At 40.3% G+C, this 23789-nt stretch overlaps 2 protein-coding genes across 5 annotated transcripts in view; one reads left to right on the top strand and one right to left on the bottom strand.

The window, feature by feature from the left end:
* Positions 1 to 11123, top strand: part of ACSL5 (acyl-CoA synthetase long chain family member 5) — a 31289-nt gene extending 20166 nt beyond the window's left edge. For all 3 annotated transcript variants that reach the window (XM_019293765.3, XM_019293764.3, XM_010408940.4), the window contains 17 exons: positions 7 to 108; positions 427 to 526; positions 1689 to 1867; positions 2519 to 2551; positions 2750 to 2801; positions 3339 to 3412; positions 3873 to 3950; positions 4161 to 4295; positions 4771 to 4905; positions 4980 to 5075; positions 5608 to 5680; positions 6458 to 6546; positions 6627 to 6743; positions 7183 to 7326; positions 8249 to 8350; positions 8726 to 8797; positions 9188 to 11123. In XM_019293765.3, the coding sequence (XP_019149310.1) occupies positions 7 to 108; positions 427 to 526; positions 1689 to 1867; positions 2519 to 2551; positions 2750 to 2801; positions 3339 to 3412; positions 3873 to 3950; positions 4161 to 4295; positions 4771 to 4905; positions 4980 to 5075; positions 5608 to 5680; positions 6458 to 6546; positions 6627 to 6743; positions 7183 to 7326; positions 8249 to 8350; positions 8726 to 8797; positions 9188 to 9328 (1722 nt within the window). In that variant the 3' untranslated portion in view covers positions 9329 to 11123. The remainder of the gene's footprint in view (positions 1 to 6; positions 109 to 426; positions 527 to 1688; positions 1868 to 2518; positions 2552 to 2749; positions 2802 to 3338; positions 3413 to 3872; positions 3951 to 4160; positions 4296 to 4770; positions 4906 to 4979; positions 5076 to 5607; positions 5681 to 6457; positions 6547 to 6626; positions 6744 to 7182; positions 7327 to 8248; positions 8351 to 8725; positions 8798 to 9187) is intronic.
* On the bottom strand, positions 55 to 23697 carry ZDHHC6 (zinc finger DHHC-type palmitoyltransferase 6). Of its 2 annotated transcripts, none has more exons than XM_039554077.1 (10): positions 23342 to 23697; positions 21499 to 21590; positions 19765 to 19924; positions 18539 to 18700; positions 17873 to 17926; positions 16208 to 16375; positions 15894 to 15935; positions 15408 to 15553; positions 15276 to 15319; positions 55 to 2397 (listed from the first exon to the last, which is right to left on the bottom strand). In XM_039554077.1, exons 1-10 carry the CDS (start codon positions 23588 to 23590, stop codon positions 2384 to 2386), a joined length of 1131 nt encoding a protein of 376 aa, XP_039410011.1. In that variant the 5' UTR covers positions 23591 to 23697; the 3' UTR covers positions 55 to 2383. The 2 variants fall into 2 exon arrangements, with proteins under 2 accessions (XP_039410011.1, XP_039410010.1); XM_039554076.1 differs by lacking the exon at positions 55 to 2397 and adding an exon at positions 12952 to 13523.
* Positions 23698 to 23789: the final 92 nt, after the last annotated feature.

The following is a 23789-nucleotide window of genomic DNA, read 5'->3' as shown; positions in this document are numbered from 1 at the left end:
TTGCAGGTTTCGGACAGAACTAAATACCTGGGATCAGGGCTTCTGCAAAAAGGATGCCAACCATCATCAAACCAGTTTATTGGCATTTTTGCTCAGAATAGACCAGAGGTAAGCAACAAATTGTGTATTCTTTCCTACACTATTCTGACACCTTGGGGTGAGAGGAGAGGCTGTATTTAAATAGTTGCAGGCCACATGAGGAACAATCACAACTTTTTCCTTCCCAATTCCCTTTTTACTGACTGAGCACATACCATTCCAAGCATGTAATAAAATGATCTCTCACAACTCTGATTCTCATGGATGTGCTCCTTACATAGCCCCCCACTGCCATGTGCATGGGCTAGTCAAGCAGTATGAAGTCTGTAGGCAATCCTGTCTTGAGAGCTCCTAGTTTTCCTTAGCTATGCTGTTTTCTCTTTTCAGTGGATCATTTCAGAGTATGCCTGCTATACCTACTCAATGGTTGCTGTTCCTCTCTATGACACTCTGGGACCAGAGGCCATTGTATATATTCTTAACAAAGGTAAATATTGACTTTCACTCTTTCGTAAGGATTTTTCTAGGAAACTTTGTTTTGGGAGGGCTAAGTTCAAGGGAATTTGTAAAAACCAGAGTAGCTTTAACCTTGCTGCTCTTATAGACACTTAATTTGTTAGTTAAGCTGCTTTTCAGGGCACATGGTTCAATGCCTAGAAGAATCCAGTGGGCTTCCTATGTCTCCTAATGTCTTGATTGCAAGACCACTGAAGGATCTGCTAGATCCTGTGGACCATTCTGCAATCAGAGTGCTCAACTATTTGCTACTTGAGATTTTGCAATCTTGAACTCCCACACTGCCAAACAAACAGACAATGCAGACAGACTTGCATGTAAATTAAGACTAGATGTGTGTGTCTGATTTAAAGTTGTAGGATGAAAAGACTGGAGGAGGGAAGGGTAAAGGTATGCCTAAATCTGTTTAATCTATCAGGTTATTGCATGTTCTGTAGAGACAACATCTAGCAGGCCACCATGGAATAAACTGGCAAGGAAGTTAAATAAATCTTCAGACTTTCTTCCCCCAGTCTTAGGAGAGATATGGGGGAAATAAATATCCACTATTGTTACAGTGATCTGGGATTCATCCCATAAAAAGGATTTGCCAAGCAAAATCCCTTCAACAGTTATGGCGGTGAACCTTGGAACGGGTCTTGTCTTGGGATTACACAGCTGTGATTTACCAGTTTAACTGGGAACTGGCAGGCCTAGGCAAATCCAGTTCCTCTGCTGACTTAAAGGAAAACGCTTTTGTAACTGCATCTGCAGGGCAGCTGAAGTATTAACTCAAGAATTTTAGCTACCTCTTTCAACTGGGCCCAAATTTCTTCAGATTTAAGGAAGATGGCTAAACCCAAACAATATCATGGCAATACCAAAAGTTTCACTGTCCATCTTGACTGTGAGAAAAGATATTTCTCTTCATCTCCTCAGCATTTGCCCTCACTTTATATTGCCAGAATCTCAGGTTTGCCCAATCAGTTGTGTGTGGAAGGAGGAACCGTCTTAGCACTGTAAGCCAGCCACTGAATCCGTATGAACAAATGCAAATGGCATCAAACCAATGTTATGTTCTAAAAGTATGTGCTGCTGAGCTGTCACTGGCCTCATGTCTTCTAAATAGACTTCTGATAATTTCTTTTCTGTAGCTGACATAAGTGTGGTGATCTGTGACACACCTGCTAAGGCAGAGGTCTTGCTTAAGAACTGTGAGGAAAAAAAGACCCCATGTCTGAAGATTATTGTTCTCATGGATCTCTTTGATAAAGAGCTCAAGGACAGAGGAGCTAAAGTGGGAATTGAAATTTTGTCACTGCAGGAGGTTGAGGTAGGTGGCTAAAGGCTTCTGGAATACTTTGCCAGCTGGACACCTTGATCTTCTGTGGCAGCAATGACACTTTAATGTAAGGATTACTCGACTGTTGCAGCTGTACCTGAGATCTTGATGAGCAGTCATTTTGAAATTTGATATCTTCAGCTAAATTGAGTTGCAGAGTTCAAACCATTGACTGAAGTTGTGTCTGTGTTGTGGACAGCCAGTAAGCATTAAACCGAAGACTCGCTTAGCTTAATTCCTGATACTGTTGTAACAGGATTTATCAGGCTTCTAAGCTGGCACTCGAGTCTAATTGGAACAGTAAGTGCAAATTACTGGCTGCTTAGACAGCCCAATACTAGGCTTAAGCTTGTATACATGTAAAGAGATGTGCCCTATGTCAAATAAAAGGAAACATCTCCACTCAGGTTTTCCAAATTCCTTAAGTAGTTCTGATCACTTTCCACACATTCAAATGTGTCCTTTTCACACTTGCAGCAGGCAGTTTTTCAGTTATGGGTATTGGATTCAGGAAGACGTACCTGTTTGAATGAGACAGAGTATTGAGAAGCAAAGTAGTAAAACAGTTGTTGCATTTGAAATGCATTTACCTATTCACCTATTGTGCACATCTGTTAAGCTGTGGTTTTTTCTCTAACACAGGAGCTGGGAAAAAACAACATCAGAGAACCAGTTGTAAGTATCTCTGTGAAACAGCTATAGACTTGTAAAACTAGTCTCTGGAAAGACCTCTTGCTATGCTGCTAGTAGAGGAGGCTGGAAGAACTTTTTTTGTGAACCAGAATTCCTGATTCATCACAGTTAAGAATTGTATATAATTGCAGATAAGCATCATAATCCTTACACTGACTTTATGTGGCTTTTTCTCTCTAGCCTCCTAAGCCTGAAGATCTTTCTGTTGTGTGTTTTACAAGTGGAACCACAGGTAAGAATTCATAGTGATTCTTCCCCACTGAAAGAGCCTCCCTTTGGCAAAAAAAAAAAAAAAAAAGAAATCCTAAGAATATGGAAGTAAACAAGTAAATTAGAGCAGTGTCAAACCACTGTTGCATTTTACTTGGGATACTGTCACTACAAGTCAAGTGCACTAGGACAAAGTTTCTTAGAGCTGGGGGCAAGAAAAGCTAAATTCATTTTGTCTGACCCTATGAAAAATGCAGCCTTAATGTAAAAGAGATTGGTTGTTCAACTGTGTATTTTGATCCACAGGAGCTAAAAAAAAATCATGTTTCAGCATTTTCTATGCTACTCCCAAGTGCTCTGCTGTTTCAGTAGCCATCTCTTTTATGTAATATCCATAGCGGAAAGCACTCAAGATGAGGCATATTTGTGATCTCTTAAGACAATGCTTGCTGTGACTGAGCCTAGTACTGAGATAGTTCAAACTGAGCCAGACAAGAAATGGGAAACTGCCAGCAGAAGCAGTAAGAGCCACAGCTCACCTTGCTTGATCTCTCCAAAGGTAACCCTAAAGGAGCCATGCTGACACATCAGAATGTTGTTTCAAATGCTGCTGCCTTCCTTAGGAGCACAGAGGTAAGCTACTGCTAATGGTGATCTCCAGGATATGTCCCTAAGTCATGAAGTCAGCTGTAATGTGGGCATTTTCTGTAAACCATTCACTCCCAGAAATTGATGCTTTCCTAAGTGCCCCATTTTCAATGAGACAATAGTACTGCAAGGAACTTCGTTTGACTTGAATAAGAACTTCTACACAAAAGTTATTCTAGAATGTGTCAGTCCTAAATACCAGGAGTACTAAACCACCTGTTTCATGTCATGCCAAAACATAAAACTAATTTTGATTTAATGTGGCTAAGGGACAGCTGCAAATCTTGAAGAGGTGATGGATGAGCCTGAGCCTGAGTTGCTTCAGTCATTGGAAGTGTCTATCTCAAAGTACTCAAATTGATCCAAACTTTATTTACTTTCTACTTAAAAGTAACTCAAGCAGGCATAGAAAATGCTAACCTACTTCTACTTCCTTTCCCTCTAGAGCACAATTGAGTGTACAAGTTCTGATATTGCCATTTCCTACCTTCCTTTGGCTCACATGTTTGAGAGAGTTGTACAGGTATGTACAGATATATATATATATATGAGCTTTTATAAATCAAATTATAGTAAAAGACATGTTAGCAACCTGTATGTCCTCAAAACCTATTCACAGAGTAACTTTCCTACAAGTGGACACTGGAAGTCATGCTGCTTTTCAGAGACTAATAATTATGGCTAGTGAAGCTAGGAATTCTTCTTGACTAAAGTTAGTCTGGTCAATTTTTAGGCCGTGGTGTACAGCTGTGGAGCAAAAGTAGGCTTCTTCCAAGGAGATATCAAGCTGCTAACAGATGACATGAAAACCTTGAAGCCAACGCTATTTCCAGTTGTACCAAGACTGCTCAATAGAGTATATGACAAGGTACGTGAGCCATTTTAGCTAAATTGTCTTCATGTTCATATATCCAAGCAAGCATACAAATACAAAGCAATATTGAATATGCCATAATATCCCCACTAGTTAATTACCCCTTAGCAGGAAGAATTTTTTAGAATCCTTTCTGAGGAGATGGACAGAGTTCTGGGAGTATAAGAACAGTGTCTCCAGTCATGACTGGGCTACGTTTGTTGCTGTTAAGAGACAAAAACTTTGTTAACTTTTGGAGTGCAAATGAATCAAGTGCAAAGCTAAAAGGATCCCTGTTCCTCAAAGCAATGGCTGTAGTGTTTCAGCAGTAACATGAACCAGTATTGCCTTTCGGGTCACCTTCTAGACACCACAGTGGTGAAGACAGACCCTAGAGCATTGAAGTAAGATATGATGCCTCTTAACAAGACAAGAATGAGAGGTACAGATGGGAGTTAAACTCAAGAGTCACTGGTACTTTTCCTTGCAGATCCAGAGTGGTGCAAACACCCCAGTGAAGCGTTACCTGTTAAACTTTGCTATTTTTATGAAGATGGCTGAAATAAAACAGGGCATCATTCGAAATGACAGCATTTGGGACAAGCTAGTCTTCAAAAAAGTTCAGGTAAGTTATTCTAAGTGTAAGGGAGCTGAGCAATGTACTGTTGGAGGATCTGATGGCTTCTTTTTCACTTCTAGGAAACCATGGGTGGAAAAGTGCGTATCATGGTAACAGGTGCAGCTCCTATATCTCCCTCTGTCCTGACATTTCTTAGAGCAGCATTAGGCTGTCAGGTAAGATGAGTTTTCTTTTAAATTAAGCCCTGTTTAACTATGCATAAATGAGTGACCAATGATATAGCTGGGGTCCAGCTCAGCTTGTTCCTGGGGAAACTGCTGTCAGTCTTGGGTATTTACAGACTGCTTCATCTGAGTTAACTGTTACAGGAAAAAAGTTCTGCAGGACTCACTTCAAACTACACTACCAAAAAACTATGCTGTAGGCTCTGGGAAGAGGAATAGAGCAGCAGAAATTGGAACATACAGCACTCAAAGTCAGGCAGCTGCCTCTGAGCTTTGTGGCTTATTCTGACAGTCAATGAGCTCCCAGTGTAGCACATTTGAGAACAGAAGACAAGGTGACCGAAGCAAAGTTTGCATAGGTGAACTTTAACACCTGGTTACACAATAAGATCAAGATATCTTAAAGGCAAAGGTTGTTCTGGCTTCCTTCCTAAGAAGAACACTTGACCATGGGCACAGTTGAAACTGAGGCCTTTCAGATCAAGGACTTGATGTTCAAGAATACTCATCCTTTCTTGCACAGATCTTTGAAGCTTATGGCCAGACTGAATGCTCAGCTGGATCCACTTTCTCAATGCCTGGAGACTGGACAACAGGTATGGGAGCTGAGACTTGGAAAGCCTCCCAGAACTGTCTGCATAAAGGGGCACTCAATACTAGGTGCTCTACTGCTTTCAGTTTAATGAAAATTAAATCATGGATACTCAAACTGATTCTTGGTATCAACAATCACCTGTTTGCTTAATAGATGCTAAAATTCTTGACTCAACCAGATGAGGAACCCTGGTGTAAAGTGTCATAGGTCAGTTTAGACTCTGCCCCAGAATACAGGAAAGGAATAGAGAGAGCTGAGCAAACTGGACAGGGACTTCCCAAATGGCCTTAAGAAACTAGCTTGATCTCCGAAATGATGCTAAATACTCAAAAAATACTCCTAAATACTCAAAAATATTAGACATGATACTTGATTATTTTCCTGAAGGACCTTGAAGATTTAGCTTCTATCTTACCATAAGATAAGTACTGGATATTCTAAAGGCAGACTCAAGTCACCATCGTTGTGAACACAGTAACTGCAGAGCATAATGAGGATGAAATGCAAATGAATACCAGGGTCTATGAGAGGGGCTCCTAAGGAGGCAGGAGTGGTTTGTGCTTGGTGTGGTTGATTACAGCAATAATGCTCTAAGTCTTAGAGTCTTAGCTGCTTTTTGTCCCAAATTAACTGTTTGAAAATGGCATTGCAACAACTTGCTTGAATGTTTGATGCCAGACTCCTTTAAACAGTAGTGGTTCTTGTTAAAGCGGTGAACAAAGCCAGTAGGTATATACTATCACTGCAGTCTTTTTTTGTTGTTGTTTTTTTCTCCTAGGCCATGTTGGAGCCCCTCTGGCTTGTAATATCATAAAACTAGATGATGTGGAAGAAATGAGCTACTTCTCTTCTAACAACGAAGGCGAGGTAGGCATTATCTCCTATGCATGTCAGGAAATACTGGAACATAAGACTTGGTGACTAACAGTGTTCTGTACTTGCTATAGGTCTGCATTAAAGGACCAAATGTGTTCAAGGGTTATCTGAAAGACCCTGAGAAGACAGCAGAAGCAATTGATAAAGATGGCTGGCTCCACACTGGAGACATAGGGAAATGGTTGCCAGTGAGTAATTGCTTAATACAAACCATCTCTTGCATGTGAATTCCTGTTACTTCACAGTGATCTCTAAAGATGGAATTCTAGGATAAAAGTCTCTACACAGTAGATTCCCTAGGTAACTCCAGGCAAAGCTCCAAAGACCAATTAGGTTACAAGATACCAAATAACACCTGCTAGGCCTGTAGTTAAGACTATTCTTCACTGTAGAAGTGACATAACAAGGTATCTTGGTTTCTGTCTGGGGAGAATAAAGGAGCTGTCTATCTAATCATGTCCTGAGCTAACTGGAGAAATTAGACAAACCCCTCTCTGTAGAAAGCAAAGACCAGTATGTGGTTTCTAGACTAGTTCCAGATGTACCTTTCATACAAAGCCTGTATACCTTTTCTTATATAAGCAAGACAGGGACTTGGAACTAATGACCTCCACTTTTAACTTCTAGAATGGAACGCTGAAGATCATTGATAGGAAAAAGAATATATTTAAACTTGCACAAGGAGAATACATTGCTCCAGAGAAGATAGAGAATGTCTATATCAGAAGTGCTCCTGTAGCCCAGGTCTTTGTACATGGGGAAAGTCTGAGGGTAAGTGATGTTAGAACTGAGTATCCTGCAAGATTTCCTCCCACAATGAGTTCTGGATGAGCAGGGTACAAATGTATGTATGTACAAGAGTCCTTGAACAAAGTATGTTCCTGAGAGCTGTGTTTATAGGAATATGTTCTCAGACCTACAGACTTCCCAAGTGCCAACTGGCATTTTTGCAAGCTGGGTAAAGGCTAATTACATACTCGTGTGGGATTAGTATGTCAGGTCAGCTCTGTACAGTTTGGATTCATAGAACAGTCCCCCCTGCAATGAGCAGGGACATCTTCAACTAGCTCAGGCTGTTCAGAACCCCATTCAGCCTGACCTTTAATGTTTCCAGGGATGGGGCATTTGCCACCTCTCTGGGCAACCTCTGCCACTGTTTTACCACCCTGACACTTTCAAAAAATTCCTTGTATTTAATATAAATTTACTATCTTATAGTTTAAAACCATTACCTCTTGTCTTATTTCCACAGGCCCTACTAAAAAATTGTCCCCATCTTTCTTGCAAGCTCCCTTTAAGTCTTGAATGGCCACAAAAAGGTCTTCCTGGAGCCTTCTCTTCTTCAGGCTGAACAACCCCAACTCTCTCAGCCCTTCTGCACAGCAGAAGTGTTTTGCCATTCCTTTGCCATGGAGGTGTTACCTATGCTAGCAGAGGCCAGTCTTCAATCTGTAAACTAGCCAAAAGTAATTACTGGATCATTGAGCACACCTGGCAAACTGCGTCAGTACTTCAATTATTGCTGTCACAACTCTCAGTGACTTGGAAATCCTCATGGCTACCTTTGAAACTCTGAAAATGCATGGGGATGTATATGTGACTTGTCATAGAAACACTGTCCACAAGCAAGCTCACAAAGACATTTAGTATGCCTTATCTTGGTCTCAGCCTGACTACTTCCACTTGTTTTCAGTCTTTCTTAATAGGTATAGTGGTTCCTGATGCTGAGATGCTTCCAGAATTTGCAGCAAAACTGGGAGTAAAAGGCTCCTTTGAAGAGCTCTGCAAAAACCCTGTGAGTGGCTTTGTGTTTAGTGGGCTAGAGACAGAATTTAATTCTAAGTCCAATCTTACATTGCTCTGACTTTGCTCTATTCACCTTTTTTTGGTAAATTGAACTGGTTTAATGCTGGGTGAGTCATGCAAACAGCCTTACAGCAAAAACTGGAACTGAGTATAGGTGTCTCTTGCTTCAAGGGCTATCGCTGCTTCCATTCCAATGAGAAGATAGACATGACTTTGTAGTGGCCTTAATATAAGAAATGTTGAATGTTTAAATATGTATTCTTTCCATCCTCAGTTCTCCTTGACTGGGCAAATAGTTATGGTCTTGAGCTACAATTACAGAATGACAGCTTTACCCACTCTGCTTCTGCTGTGCTTCTTCTAGGCAGTGAAGAAAGCTATTTTAGACGATTTGATCAGACTGGGAAGAGACGCTGGCCTTAAATCCTTTGAACAAGTGAGTACTTTCAAGCCTGCTTGTCACCAGCACTTGTATTGCTAACACAATGGCTGGGAGGTCTTAATTCCTGCTACTGACTGTGCCAGGAGGGGCCCTGAGGCAGCTGCCCTCGACAACTGAAGCAGTCAAACACTGGCTGCCTGTCTCTACACCAAGAGACCAGTAGCTGTGCAGGGCAACAGTAGCAGTTGCCAAGAGATAGTGTGGAGGTTCACAACAGGCTGTAGGGGCTGTTCTGGAGTTTCACCCTCTTGTGTCAGCCAAAAAACCAGTTTAGTTACTGGATCTCCTGGGACTGAATTCTTGCACTGAGCCCAAGGAAGCTGGGAAGAACTGTTGTTTGTCTTTTAATTAGGCATTATATGCTAAATTGTTTTCTTTTAATAGGTTAAAGACCTGTACATCCACACAGAGTTGTTCTCTGTAGAAAATGGACTCTTGACACCAACACTGAAGGCAAAGCGAGGAGACCTTGTTAAATTCTTCCAGAAGGAGATTGAGGCCCTCTATTCATCTGTTCAGGAATAAATGGCCAGTTTAATTTAAACTGCATGGAGTAGTTAAATCTGTGACACTACATGGCCTATGGTGAAGACAGGCTTGAGTGGAGAGAAACAGGAACTTAAATTAATTTGTTTCTAGTACCTGAGAAAAATGACTTTTGGATGAAGACAGCTATAGTATAACTGACAATTAGCAGTGTTAACATCCTGTGGGACTGAGCATCACCTGTCTAGGCAAAGCCAGAACTTTCATCTTTCTTGGATTGTGACTGAAATGCAAAAACACGCAAGAGCCTCAAGCCTTTGAAAGACAGCTGTATGAACTTCTCACTGGCAAAAGCAAATCTTGTTTTCCTGCTGGAACTATGAACTCCACTGTGGCTTGTTGTGGATTGATCTGCAATCAGACTGAACTCAGTATGAATTCATGCTAACGTCTGTTTAGCAAACACAAAAATGAATTTCCTGTTCCTAGTCCTGGACCACAGGGTATAGGTTGTTTATAATGAAAATGAGTAATCTGGCAACAACTGGTTTGCAAAGTACATTTGTCTATAGCAAACAGAGTTCATTCTTTAGGACGCACTGGATCAGTTTTTGCACATTTTCAAGTGAAATGGCAGTGTTAAAGTCTTTACACTTACAAATTTGAGCCTAATAAGTGTGAAACTTTAGCTGTCAATCCTAGGGATATAGGATGCAATAAATTGAGACTGCACAATCCAGCTAAAGCCCGTGTGAATTACTTGTGGCTCTGCTGCAACCACATTGTCAGCTGCCTGGCTCTTTATGGCTAGAACTCAACTGCTGCAGAACACAAACTTGTTCCCTATGCTGTCACTGGTCAGCCACAGCTCCAGCCATATAGTGTAGTGTAGTCCAGATTTGCTCCTGTAGTCCAGCTGCTCCTCTACTTGACTTTCTTTTCCTTGTCTTCAGCACAGGCTGAGCTGAAACAGTGATTTTACCACATGAAATAAGATGTGAGATTTTCTTGTGCTAAAGCTGCTGCTTTAGAAAATTATTTAAGCAAGATGCAAACATTTTCTTACATCTTCCATCAGTCTGCTGTCTCTGCTAAGAGCTCGTCCCTGTCCCTGCAGTAGTCTGCTCTAGCAGTTCAAAAGGCAACGCAGTGCTAGCGAGGATGCAACATGTGGAAGGCATATCTGTAGCTTTCCTAGGCCAGTTTTCTTTGCTGGGTACAAGAATTGTCTTCCCTGTCTTGTTCAGCTAGTGGCTGTTCCTCTCCCTCTTTAATGCTCTTGGTCAGCCATCCCAAAATGAAAGCAAGATTTATCAAAAGATCCACCCCTTGCTGTGAGGCAGCTTTAGTTTTGACTAGTGAAAACAACTGACCCAATTCTGTTTCTAGTCTGGGCCCAAAGACCTTGACATCTGCAGGTAACCATTGTGTCACTTACTGTGCTTGGCAGAAATGTGAGGCTGTAAAGGCTTCTAAGTCTCCGAAAGTGCATGTGTAACTATGTTGCTTATCTTTCCCAGGCTTTCCTTAAAGCAATGTGACATGAAAACACGTGGTGGCCTAATTTTTTTCCCCAGGTGAGACTGGGGAGAAAAAAAAAAAGAACCAGAGGGAAGAAGAAGTGTATCCTGATTTTGGACACAAAAATGAGCACGTCAGTTGGGGACAGTAAATCCAGTGCCACTGAGATCTGTAGAAACTCGAGGCTGAATTCTATGATGCCACCTGCTGCAGTACCTGGAAAGTACTTTTGTTGATACAATAAACAGTGATGCTTCCCTGCACAGATGGGCTTGGAGGGTGAATGGCCTGAGCAATAAAACACATACAGCAATTCAAGCGTAAATTGGTCTTAAACTGGTCTCGTGTGCCACTTCTGCCATACGAACTACTTCCACAACATGGATCTGAAGTAAAAACAGGGGCACTTTAGGCATGTTTGCATTGACCTGGTGCAAAAATTACTTCAGGCTATTGTTTGAACACTAGAAAAAGCTACAGCAGGCTTGGAGCACTGTTGTACCTGGTGAAGATTTGAGGTAAGGATGGCTACAGGTACAATGAAGTTCAACTCTCTGCAACTTTTTTTTTGCCATGATACAAAGATTTAGTGCTAAAATAACATCCAGACTTTCCAAGTTGCTTTTAAAAGCACTCATCTGGTCTCCAGTACAGAGATGCACATATGCTGAATAATGAGATATCATAACTAAGACATGATTCACATAAGGCAGATACTTAATATGAACATTGACAAACATTTGTTTAGTTAAATTGGAAACAACTCCTATGCCCTACATCAGGAATTCAACTGCCTGATTTTGGCTCTGAAATCGTATCAGAGTTGCATTCCAAAACCAAATTTATTTTTTCTTTCAACCTCTATGAAACAACTGCTCTGCCTGCAACTTAGTAATTCCTGGCTAGTCTCTTCTTTTCCTGATGCAGGCAGGAAGTGTTCAAAGGGAAATACTGGCTCTTCATTCATAATTTGGTTTTAATGAGGGTCATTATTGCAAGCCTTGCTCTCAAGACAACACTGGAATACTTCTCTAATGCTACAGGCAAGTCAACTGTAAAAGCTGTATCACTGGCTTCCTAGCATGGGGAGTTCTGTTTTTCCCTCCTGGTCACTTGGTCAAATTCAAGAACGAGAGATGCTTAGCTGCCAGCTTCCTCTGCTGGAAGAGAAGCTTCTTTTTGTAATCTTTGGTTCTACAGCCACTGATCAGAAACTACCACAGTTGAGACTATAAGTATTCCAGGTAGTTCGGAGGTTTTTGTGTTAATTTGTACTCACATTCCAAAATAGTTACATCCTTGCAAGTAAGGAAACTACAAGTATGATACACTCCAATACCTCTAAAGAAGCCTGCTTCTAGAAAGTAAGTACTTTGTTTTCACAAGAGGCAAATCACCTGCTTCCAAACTACTAAAACTGAACACTAACTCCCTTGCCACAGCTCAGAAACAGGCTAGGAGTAGGGGTTCACCATCCACACTAATGCACAGCTGGAGGGGACAAAAAACCTGATTTCTGTTAGAGATAGCATCTGAGTAGGAGCATACAAGAGTAATGCTGGCTTGGGGTATGTAGGCATTTCTGTACACGCTTTATATTGTTTAAGAAATGCTCATCTGCCTGAGACAACTCATGCAGGTGGAGGTAAACCAGGTGTTTGCTTAAGACAGTAATTTTCAAAACCTCTCAACCTGGCTGACATGTACCTCTACACCATGAGAGAACAAAACCACCTGCTGCATTTTGGAGACATTTAAAAACACTTGAGCTGGTGTAAGTTACTCCAATTTAAGGTCTTCCTTCTAATAATCCATACTAGATGCTAAATGAAAATTATTTTAAAAGGCTGTTAACAGCTAGTAGCAAATAGACTCACAAAAATTTTCATTCTTGGCTACTGCTTCCTTTCACTCTAAAATGGATCAAGATCTCTTGCGTACAGACTAAGATTTCAGAGGGAGCAGACAGTGCTAGCTGTAGTTTTTGCCATTAAAAGCACAGAATACTCCTATTGCAACAGCTGAAATCTTTTTAACCTTTAAAAACAACTTACAAGGTTAAATCTTTACTTCCCAGTCAGGTCACACTCCCATGCACATAAACTAGTTCTTCTAGGTCTAAGAACAACTGAACCCACAAGTGAATACGAATGTATCATTTATTTGAAGTGGACAATTGACATCATTAAAAGTCACAGGTAACAAATTTTATCTGGAATTTGAATCAGGTGTTTATTTTAAGATTTTCAGGGGCAGCTTCAGAGAAATACAAAAGATAAGCAGCACGCATAACAATCAGATGCGGCTGAGGAAAAAAACCTAAAATCTGAATGCTCAGAATGCAATTCAAACAGAAAAGAACAATCCTGACTTGTGATGAAAAAGATGCATCTTGGAGGCAATCCACTGAATGGCTTCTTCAATTATGTATTGTTTAAAAAGTATGCAAACCATGGCACAGGCATATACAACCCTTTCAGCTGTGAGGAAAAGAAAACCTCATCCTAACATATTCATTGCATAAGTCTAAAGTAATATACAGAAAATTTCAAGTAAAGGATTGTGGTCTGAAGTAAAAATTCCATTTCATATTTTAAAAAATTAGAAGGCTATTTGCTTTTCTTTTCTCCATCCACTGGTTGATCCGTTTCAGAGTCATACTGGCATTTTTCCACACACTTCCTAGGGAACCAGCCTCGTTCTCTTATTCCACCTTAAGACATGAAAAGTTGCATTAACTTAGAACAAAACATGACCCACTACTGAGGAAAAACACAGGACTGCAAGAGACATCAAGCATTTACATAAGTTACTTTCTTCTACAAGGCAGAACATCTAAGTAATTTCTAACATCATTGCCTGGGGATGCATGGATTTTCTCCAACTACTTAAAATGTTTTCAGACATCTCCAAAGTTTTGCAGTGCTCTACCTTCCTTGAGAAAATTCCTCCTCATACCTCTTTCTGTCTAAAAATCAGGTTTACAATTCCTTTTTCTACATGCCAGGGACACAGGAAACAGATAAACTTGTTTACCACTGACTTTCACACAGCTGATGACCATTTGTACATACCCTGACTGTCTCCCATTTCCCACTCCTCTCCAGGTAAACCATCCCAATTCTCTTGGCTTTTCCTTGTAAGTCACATTTTCTATTATTCTAATTATTCTCATTGTTTTCCTCTCAACCCTTTACAGTTGATCTTCCTCTTTCTTGAGATGCAGTAACTGCTTTTACTGGTAAGGAGTATTTCAGCAGAGTCTCTGCCAGTGCTGAGAAGGATGGAAGGTTTCCTTCACGCATCTGGGAAGCTGTATGCTTTTTTCTTTTCTGAAAGTGTTGGCTCATCTTAAGATTATGATTGAGTCTTCTTCCCACAGAAGAACTGCTACTTAATCATTCATTCTGCCATCTTGCTGTAGTGCAACTTTTTATTCCTGCTTATTTATAGCATTTTACTATACATTCCTAACAAAACTCATCCTATTTTTGAAGTCTAGTCTGATCCAGTCTCTCAGTGTTCACCAAGTTCCCCATTCAGGCCACATTTTACCTGATTTAAAAAACCCCCAACATTCAGTAGAACAGATATGTCCTGCTAATCTTCACAATAAGCAATGCAAGACAAACTGCTGCCGCGTTCATTTATATCTGATGTCTGAAGGAGTTTATTGGAGTGAGCTGCCAGGGCACTTCCAGCCCACAAAGGTTTCAGACCTCCCATGAAAAGCATGGACTCTTGCAGTGTAGTGACTGCTGGCAGCCTCACTTGCGCAAATATGAAATGCAAATGCAATGAATTAACAATTGTTTGGAAGAAACAACAGAATCCAACACACTCTTTGGCAGGTAGAATTTTAGTTCAGTCCAAAGCAAGAGGTCTGAAGTGAAAAATGAAAAAGCTTCAATGCAGGTAGCTGTGATGCTGACCCTCTGCAGATCAGCAGGAATCTTTAACATCTTCAACACCCACAGTTAGTTTTATAAATGCATAATAAAGTCTATGGAAATTATTCCAAACCAAAAACATAACGTCTCCTGGTTTTATAAGATACACAAAGATTAATCTCTACACTTACATAGGGTGTGTAGGTAGGAAGCCTGGATGTGTTTAAGACAGATCACCATTTAAACATCAAAGAAATGAATCACACTTAACCTCTTTAGAGTCTAAAAGTCTAACTTTTTCTTAGAATATGAAGTGTTCCCCTCCCCACTCAACTTTCAATAAACTACTAAATGAGTGTTCTGTCAGTCTCACAGAGTCATTTAATGTTTGTCAAAACTGGGAAGTCTATTAGATGTAAAGAATAAAAACTGTGGAGTGTGGAGAGAAGCTAATGCCACTAAGGTCACCATTCTACATTTTGAGAAGTGAACATATAATACTGGCCACGTTTCTAGACAGCTATAAAATGGATTTGCAATTTTCAACAGAAAAAGTGAAATTAACTGCTCCATACCATCGGCAGCTGAGATGAGAATCTTCTCACCATACATCCAGTGTCTGGAGAAAGAAGCATAACAGGTAATTAGATGCCAGAACTCATCTCAATATTTCTTTTAACCAAACATAAAGGTGTGGAGCCACTAACTTTAAGCCTCTGGTGGCTAAAATCAGATCCCCTTTACTCAGTGCAATTCTAGGTTCTTCAGTGCACGGTGTTGTGAAGAATGTTTTAACACCTTTAGTCACAGGGCAGCAGACACCACTGTAATCTTCTATGGCTCGATACCGCACCTACAGATTGGAACAGAACACAGCAGTTTGTTATTTATAGGAGTTATGGCCTTGCTGCTAAGTTTCACACCAAAAAATTCAATTCAAGCATACCACAGATTTGAGCATAATGACAACGGCTGTCAAAGGGACTCTAAATTGTAAATTAACTGCTTAACAATGAAGCACAGTCATCTTTATTATCATGTTTCTTCCCATCTGGAAACTAAGAAGCAAATGTGAAGAATAAATGCCAAGTTTAATTAAGCAGAGATTGCTATACATTGTTTATGTGGATTAATTACATTTACTTATACTCGAATTTCAACATAATTTCAGACCAAACTTCACAAATACTTACACTTCTTACTCGCTTGTCAGCTTTCTGTTTCAGTTGCTCTATCTATAAATGATTATAAATAGAAATTTAGGCAGCATTCAACACAAAATGAAGCCAGGTACTGAAACCATTTAACAAACACAGGAAATACCATTAGCAGTTTGAAGCATAACTTTAGTGTATCAAAAATGGGGGAACATTTAACAGAACTTCTGTACATGTATTTCAAGACAGTTTATTTTAGTTATTTAAAAAGCTGGCCTATTATTGCAAAGGAAAGAGGACAATTGGATAGAGGGGAGAATCAACTTGAGATACCATCGAAGACCAGTTACCGTCAAACTGTATTGGTGACATCCATCTCTAACTGGCCAGTCCAGGCCATCTCCCTCAGGAATCCCAGACCATGTAAACACTTGCCTGAAGTTCTTCCATTTACTTCCCATATCATAGGGAAAGATAAAGGTCTCACCCGTTTGGTAGTACTGGATTCTGTCTTTGGCCTGGAAAATAATTAAGAAATGCAGTACATAAAAACACCCTACAAACTGCAGTCAAGCAGCAAATACTAAGAAGGCCAGGTCATAAGCTCTGTATGGGTCCATGGGACCTAAAGGCAAATATTTTCAGGCAAGCACAGTGAACCCCTGCTATACCAACCCAGGCTTTAAAAACTACTGAAAACAATAATTCAGAAGTAAGTCTGGTTTGGGTGTCCCCATCCCTGTCACTCCTCATTTACTCTTTAACAACAGAGTCCACTGACTACACTGATCTTTCACTCCATGCTCTGATCTTATTTTATGGCTTTTTTTTTTAGGGACTAATGTCTGACTACTTCTCAGTTACATACAAAAGCTTCCACAGCTCAGAATTCTTTGATTAATGATCATAATCATGACTCAACATTACTAGTGCCAATTCCTCCTCTAAGAATGCACACACAGCATGATCTGAATCGCCCACATTCCATAGTCATGAGCTTTACATTCTCACAGTTCTGATGACATCTAGTGGAGCAGCCACAGAGCAGTGTTCTCTGTTGCAATAATGCCATTTTATTAAATGTTCATGTATTACAGTCCATGCTCAGCTTTCAGAAGGGACATATTAGCAGCCTGTGTTTTATGGTAAATGTTTTAACATATTATTCCAAATTCTACAACACAGTGATAACAGGGATTTCTTTCATTTATGTTCCATTATCCCAATTTTCAAAGGTCTAACAGGACTTGGATCCAGCCATATTCTCTGCAAAGAGCTGACATTACAATACTTTAAGTACTTATACACAGTCAAAATTCTCATGCTAATTTTGGCACACAAAATAAAAGAAAGACAAGACATTAGTGAAATGTTTGTGGACTTACACAAAAAACCCAGGCAGCACTAAACTAATTTCTAAATATTGAGCCAGTTTTGCTTCCTCTAAACTTAGCTACTGTTGCTTGACTACATTGCTCCTGAAAAATCCTGTGAAAACCCCTATAAAGATAAGGAAATCTAAGAGAAATTTAAAGGAGAGAAAACTAAGTATTTCCTAGTACTTCTTTAAAATCAAGGAATATTTTCCCAAATCAAGGAAAAACCTCCCTTACAATCCAAAGTAAGAAATGGGAAAAACCATGAGTCAAAAGATGCCACTTTGAATGATTCAGTGAGGTGAACAATTAAAGGTACAGACAGGTATAATGACAAAGCTCAAGTTTCAGATGAAAACACCTACATATTTCAAGTAGACAAGCAGAGTCTCTTCAAAGCAAGTATTATTCTATGTTCAGCAAAATCCTCCAAAACAAAAGAAAAATCTATGCATTTGTATGATTTCTCATCTCTTTCAGTGAATTTCAGATATAGTAAGGGAAAAGCTTGTTGTAGGTGTTAAGTCAGTGGTGAACTGAAACAACATCTTTGGTTTTAATCCATAGATGAAACAAAAAAATTACAAATACAAAAAATAAACTTTGTAACAGTACAAGAATACTGAAATAGAAGCTTACCTTTTCTTCAATCCAGGATTCGATTGAAGTTTTATTTGTCAAAATTACTTTCATCTGAAATAAAAGTGTTAGGTGAAATTAGGATTTATTTTCTGCAGGAATACATCAGCTATGCAAAGAAAGCTTCATTTAACAAACTAAATTTGTTTTAAAGAACAAAGCAACCTTTATAGACTTAACTCAAACTAAACTTAACTATAAACTAAACTGAATATGTTAGAAGCTAACCCTCAGCAGAGATACACGCTCTAGAATTATATACTTAAGACAGTATCAGCCAGCACTGCACTTTATGCTTAAAATGTGTCTTTTTGTTTCCTTCCAAATATCTCCAACGTTTTAAGAAATGTATCAGGCACATTTATACCTCTTTTCAGGGACAGGGCAAGTGTCTTGCCTTTTTTAGGAAGTTTATAAAACCCATCTCATGTTTTCTTAAGTTTATTAGATTTTCACATCCAAGTCCTCCCATGAAAAATAATGAAAAAAACCTTAAACTGTGGTAACAGAAAAACTGGGACAAAGCTACATAAATCCCTGGAAAAGTTATACAGCAACATAAGCTCTGAACAACTGTTCTTATCTCAATCCTGAATTCTGTTTTTGCTCCACAAGCATGCAAAACTTACAGTTTTTAACTTCTTTGTAACAGAGTCATAGACTTACCTGGATAATAAACAGCATACCAACAGCAATAGTTGTTCCTAATGCCAGTCCTAAGGCAAATAAAGATGCAGCAAATGCAGACAGTCCAAAGGGAATAATGGGACGAGGGTCTCTTTTGGCTGCACTCATGTCAATCTTCACAGAACTCCACCCAAAAGATATCTGCAAAGAGAAAAATACCATTCAGCTCTAGAACTTTCCAAGTGCTGAAACAAAGCAAGTCATCTACAAAAAATCTGTCTCTGGAGGTAAGTGTCCAACATCTGACAGGTTTATAATGCAAGCAGAAAAACTAAAAAAAAAAAGTATTCAAAAGACTTCTCTTTTGTCTTCAGAAGTTTGTTTCTCGCAAGATGGAAAGTGAAACCATAATCATCATCTTGTAAGCTCCACAGGCCCAAATATCAGCAAAAAAATCTGGCTTCAGCTATGTTAATAAAAACACATTCATCAGTGTCAGATGGACAATGTTTGCATAGAACAGTCCCCATTTTCTGTGGAAATGCTGCAGGCTTTTCTCTGAAAGCTTTGCAGACACCACTTCTCAACATTATCACTCTGCAAACACAACTCAGCTGCTACAAATACAACTTCATCTGTTCCACTCAGCTGATGTTATCAAGGTCTTCATTGCAACCACAAAGGCTGAAATCAAACCTTATAATCTTAACCATGGATCTGAGATAAGGGGTGTATTCCAGAACAAGCTTTGCTCATTGTCGCTACAATTAAAGCTTTCCAGTTTAAAAAAAAACCCAAAGCTAGCATATTTAATTTTAGTCCCAAAAATAATGTACTTTTTTTTCCTTGAAGAAATGGACACAATTCTAAAAAAGTGGCCAGTGAAAGAAAATAAATAGGATATAACTTGAGTGTTGGAAATAAATAGCAGCTGGTTTCTGTGCCAGCCAAAACACAGCCTGTCTCTCTTTACATAAAGTGCTACTTCAGAAACTGTCTTCAATGTAAAGCACTAGGAAACTCCCTGTGATTATGAGAAGCAACAGGGGAAAAAAAAGAATGAAAATAAAAACAACTTTCTCTGAATCCTCCTCCGTTAACATACATACTTCTTACAGGTACAGAGCAGAACTGGGAGTGCATGTGGAAAGAATAACAAGGAATTTCACATGCTTCTCAGAAAACTAAATTTTCTCATACTTCCAGAGGTAAGATTATGCACATGACTTAAATAATATTTTGAGCATTTTGTTATGTTTTCTTACTCTGTTGTAAAGCTGAGTGTACATTGTCATAATAAATATGAAAGAAGCGTGAATGCATCCCAGTGGAGCTAAGAGGAGAAACAGAGTGAAAGATGCATGATTCTGGTATCCACAACAGTTGTTGATCCAGGGACAGTGGTGATCCATCTTCATGACACACCTGTGAATGATAAGTATTGATTAATATAAAGGACACGTACGATGTTTCCCAAAAAACTCAAAGGATGTCTGACTTTCTACTTCTCAGCCTCCATTCTTTCATTTGAACCCACCAATTTCTGACATTTCAACACAGTTGTTTCTTTTTAGCTGCAACTCAGAATTATATTTCCATGTTGTAGAATGAAACAAAGCAAATTAAAAGTGCTTCCAGGTCCTACCCTCCCTAGTTATCTGTCCTCCTATTTACTCAAACTTACCAGTTGCTAATAAACACCATAGTAACAGAGCCTGGAGACAGAGCCATAGAATGGGACTTGTAAGAGCTATGATCACAATAATTAAGCGGTACTGTTAATGGCAGTTTTTAAAAATAAGAATACCAGGAAAATAAAGGAAATCTCAAATTTCTTGTGAACTACTTGCAGAAAGAATATTTGAAGTTACACAGAAGTGTGATAATGCCTCTTTCTAAACCCTCTGAAAGCCTTCTCAATAGTTATGTATTGACCTTACACCACTGAAAATCTTATTCAAAATACATTTAACAAGTGTAAACACCCTAGAGACACTCTTGTATTCAATATAAATATAAAGCCCATTATTTTTGGTGCAGCTTACAGATGCAAAAAAACCCCACCTGATTAAAGATTTGTTCACATCACAAATTACCTTGACATTGTAAAAATCTAAGAGCACCTAAGTGATCACTCCTCAGAGTAAAGATTGTCACTTGAGGAAAAGAGTCATTAATTTTAAATCTGGGGATGATGTAGCCAAACTACAGCACTGCTCTGGAGTTTCAGTTTCCTAGAAAAACACTGACTGCACATCCTGGGTTTATAGAAATAACAAATGAATGTGTATGTTGCAATATCCTTTCACCATGTTCTCTTAAGAGTCCTTCAGAGGACGACCTGCCTGGACTGCAGACAGCTGAAGTGCCTTGATTTCTTCAAGATACACTAAATTCCAGTAACAGCTATTTATAAGAAAGTATCCTTCATATCAGAACAAGTGTGTTGGAAGATAACAAGGTGCAAACTTCTTAAGTTGACCCAAAAGGCTTATTACTTCACTTAACATGCCAACTCCCCTCAAAAACTCGCTTTGGTGAAGAGTGAAAAAACAGTCCAAAATTTCCACTCAAATCAACATTTAATCTTTGGAAAGATGACAGAACAGGTATTTCTACTCTCTAAGCAGGTCAATGTTTGGACTAAAAATTTTAAAAAGACTTCAGAAGATTTTTAGGTATTTTCACAGGCTCACATCTTGGAAGCAGGCCTGCATTGTTTTGTTAGTACCATCAAGAAGTTCTGAAGAGATACTGATTTCAAACTATAAAGAAAATGTTAAAGATAGTAATTTCTTTTTAAACTAAAGCACAGCAAAACTGTATAGAAATCATGCAACTAGAAAGTGGAAATACTTGAAAGGGCTATAGTGTTCCTATGGAAGCTTTTTAAAAAAGCACAATGCAAGTGCTGGGAGAACAAATTATAGTAATAACCCATCATTAGGTTTGAAGCTGCTCTAATATGGACTTTAAACAATTGTAAAGAGAAACAGTACCTGTTACACTTTCGACAGTGATGTGAACGAGGTGCCTTGTAAGACTGACACACTTTACAGTATTGGAGATACATGCAATCCTGAGATTTTTCCTTTAAACAGAAGAATAGGAGTGTTAGATGTATACATAACTCCTCTGGCAAAGTTTATCTTGGCATTTTCCTAACCTAAGCAGCTTTGATTTCTTCTGACAGGGTGTGTTTCATAGCCCAACCCTATTTAACGGCAGGCATCAAAGAGAGGAAAAAACAAAATTAAATAATCTCCTAGCTAATCTCTTACCTATCAACACAGCCATCTCCCACTGTTGAAAGTGCTGGTTGCTAAAACAAATAAACAGTTCTTCTGTCAGGAAGAGGAACTGTACAAGCAGGGTTTCATAGTGAAGTTCTGAGAGTAAAAGCATGTGGCCTTCTAATTAAAAAAAAAAAAAATTCCTGAACACATTTTGTCTGCATTTTACACTGTAAACCACACTGCTAAGATACAGCACTGGCAAACACTAATGTTCAACTCTCTTAAAATCTCTTTTGCACACACACACACACACACCAACTACAGCAAGATGAGAGACAGCGATACTTGTAGACAGCAAGTAGGGGCCAACATCTTCCACTCAGGAAGTGGAGTATCCACCCAGCTGTCCTACTAAGATGATTATCAGGATCCTCTTCTGCCTAGACTCTGTCCTGAGTAATATTCCACAATTAGAAAGGTGACCAGTACTAAACTTTGTATCATGCCACTGGAACACAAACTCTGGGCAGCTGCCCTGAGATACTGAACCTGTATCATTCTTGACTATGACTTTTCCAAGAGATTACTGAAGCACAGGAAATACAAATTTCTATCTTGTACTGTGCTAAGCAGAAGGTAACCATGTAATTTTCCGGCTTGCATAAAATAAAACCAAAATTTTCTAAATTAATTTCTTCTAATTGTTACTGCTAGCAGCAAAATCTCCAAAACAGGTGTCCACAGGAGCATGCAGGTAACCGTGAGGTTCTCATTCCCAGCTAACAGTGCCTGTTTCCTGCTGCTTTGCTTTGAGAAGCCCGTATGAAACACAGCAACTGCTGCCAGCCAAGCACCATTACCAGACCCCTAACAGCACAGGGAGGGGATGGAGAAGGGCAGCAGAACAGATCAACAGAGCCTTGGAGAAGCAGCAAAAGGATGTAACTTAGGCAAGCAGGATGCCAGCTCAGCGCTGCAAGGCTGACAAAGCAGGAGTCATGGAAATCAACAGTGCTGTCCTCACTCAAGAACTGCGGTCAAGGAACTGTCACCTAAAATATTACAACACTGGCCACTGAAGACCACCACAGAAAACCCCAAAAAGCCACATAAGGACTTCCGAGAAGGAATGTCACTATGTTAGGTAAAGCATTACATACACATTACATATAGTTATACATTAAGTAAGCAGGGATAGCTAATGAATGTGTAATCAGTGTGGGTAATAAAAACTCTGTTTACCCAACGCTCGGCACACTCGATTAGAGGAAGGATGCTTCAAGTGTCCAGCGTGCTGCTTTCTAATACTAAAACTGTGTTAGAAAGTTTCTGTCTGTCCGATTTCGGTATCAGGAGCAAGCTGGGGAAACTCTGGAAGCGGCAGCAGCAAAGCGGGGAGAGGCAAAGGAAAGATTTCGGAACAAGATAAGGAAGAAGGAATGGCCTGAGAGCGTGGAGCGTTTTTGGGAGACAGAGGACAAACGGCGGCACCAGAAGACACGCGATTTCTACTGTCCTGACCGCGGGGGCGGTCGGCCCGGCCCCAGGGCTGCCCGCCGGTCCTCCGCGCGGCCCTGGCATGAGACGGTCGCAAGGCAGCGCTTACCGGCGTCCACCCCAGCGGGACGTACCCGGGGCCCACAAACATGGCGCTGAAGTAGTTGTAGAGGATCATGACGGTCCAGTTGAGCAGCATCACGAAGTTAACGCTTCCCCCGGCCGTGTCCAAGGGCCAGTACCAGAGCGCGGCGTCGGCCATGGCGGTGGCGGAGCACACGGCCACCACGGCCAGCGCCACCGCCGGACCCCAGTGGCACAGGCGCCGCGCCCGCTGCAGCGCGCCCGGCCCCACCATCGCCGCTACCGCCGCCCGACCGCTGCCGCCCCGCCGCCGCCGTGCATGGCTCCCGCCGGCTGCCGAGTGCGAGAGCGGGAAGGGAAAAGGGAAGGGACTGGGAAGAGGAGGGGAGGGAAGGGAGTGGGAAGGGGAGGGGCGGGGGCGGGGCCCGCCCTGCCACCGCCCGCCCGCGGTCCGTTTGCAATATGGGCCCCCC

The sequence above is a fragment of the Corvus cornix genome, chromosome 6 (genome assembly GCF_000738735.6).
Source record: "Corvus cornix cornix isolate S_Up_H32 chromosome 6, ASM73873v5, whole genome shotgun sequence".
Taxonomy (NCBI): domain Eukaryota; kingdom Metazoa; phylum Chordata; class Aves; order Passeriformes; family Corvidae; genus Corvus; species Corvus cornix.
This window is presented reverse-complemented; position numbering and strand designations above follow the sequence as displayed.